The sequence below is a fragment of the Myotis brandtii genome, unplaced genomic scaffold (genome assembly GCF_000412655.1).
Source record: "Myotis brandtii unplaced genomic scaffold, ASM41265v1 scaffold2089, whole genome shotgun sequence".
Lineage (NCBI taxonomy): Eukaryota > Metazoa > Chordata > Mammalia > Chiroptera > Vespertilionidae > Myotis > Myotis brandtii.
The window spans coordinates 231,802-233,145 of NW_005357800.1; the positions used below are offsets into that span (position 1 = coordinate 231,802).

At 69.2% G+C, this 1,344-nt stretch overlaps 1 protein-coding gene across 1 annotated transcript in view; it reads left to right on the plus strand.

The window, feature by feature from the left end:
- The window catches only part of ODF3 (outer dense fiber of sperm tails 3), a 3,381-nt gene that overhangs the window by 246 nt on the left and 1,791 nt on the right, over window positions 1–1,344 (plus strand). The window contains exons 2-4 of the mRNA XM_005865644.2: window positions 149–367; window positions 762–878; window positions 1,069–1,269. Of these exons, the coding sequence (XP_005865706.1) occupies window positions 770–878; window positions 1,069–1,269 (310 nt within the window). The 5' untranslated portion in view covers window positions 149–367; window positions 762–769. The remainder of the gene's footprint in view (window positions 1–148; window positions 368–761; window positions 879–1,068; window positions 1,270–1,344) is intronic.

Genomic DNA, 1,344 nt, shown 5'->3' on the forward strand with positions numbered 1-1,344 from the left:
CCACCCTCACCTGGGACCGAGCCCCTGCTGCCTGCTACCTGCTCCATGGGCGCTGCTGGGGGGCTCAGAGGTTTGCTCCTGGGCCACCCGGGAGCAGGGCCTGGCCAGGGCAGGGTTCCTCTAACAGAAGCCATTGTCTGCATCACAGAGCCGGCGATCTAGAACCCACCATCCATAGAGCCACATTCTAGAGCCCGGGGGTCAGGGCCTGACTCTTAAAGCCCCCCGGTGGGAGAGGAGGGAGAGGTGGAAGCCTTCCTCTCCATGTCCCTTTTTGGGGAACTCCCTGACACGGAGGATGATGCGACGGGACCACCTCTGAGGAGGCTCGGTCCATAGGTTGCTCGGAGCGCCGCCCCTGGACCAGGTAAGGGCCTCCCGGAGAGCCCCTCGCTCGCCCCCTAGCACAGCCTCAGCCCAGAAGCTCCCACCTCCACCCCTGCCCGGCTGGCCGGCACGCCCAGCACCCTCTGAGCGGGAGGAAGCTGGCCAGACCCCCTGGAGCAGGGAGGGTGGTCGGGGAGGCCCAGAAGGGACAGCCAGCCTGGGCGGGTCCCCGAGCTCTGACGCTGCTGCCCTGGGCCTGGGGAGGCAGAGCAAACCCACAGAAGCGTCCACTGCCCTGAGGCGTGGGCCCCAGCTCGCCGCCCTGCAGAGGGGGTGCTGGGAGGCCAGGACCTGCAGCCCTGCCCACCGTGGGGGCAGAGGCAGGCACGGGGCGGGGCGGGCCTCCCAGCCTGTGCTCACCTTCCTCGCAACAGAGCCGGCCATGACGGAAGAAGTATGGGTGGGAACCTGGAGGCCCCATCGCCCCCGGGGGCCCATCATGGCCCTCTACAGCAGCCCGGGCCCCAAGTACCTGATTCCACCCACCACAGGCAGGTGCCTTGAGCCTGGAAGGGGTGGGAGGGACCAGCCAGGTGTGGGGTGGGCCTGGGGAGGGGTGGGGAGGGATGGGGAAGGTCTGGGGTGGCCCGGGGCTCCCCCCGACTCCCAGCATCAACCCCTCTGGGGTCAGGAGGCTGGGGAGCTGGGTCGGCTCCGGGTGCTCAGAGTCCCCGCCCACAGGCTTCATGAAGCACACGCCCACCAAGGTGCGGGCGCCTGCCTACAGCTTCCGCGGGGCCCCCCTTCTCCTGGCCGAGAACTGCTCCCCGGGGCCTCGCTACAGTGTGAACCCCAAGGTACTGAGGACTGGCAAGGACCTCGGCCCCGCCTTCTCCATCCTGGGGCGCTACCACACCAAGACCACGATGACCCCTGGCCCCGGTGAGTGACAGTGGCCCAGCCCAGCCCAGCCCAGTGGCAGCCACTGCACCCAGAGCCGAGCCGGAGCTGAGCTGG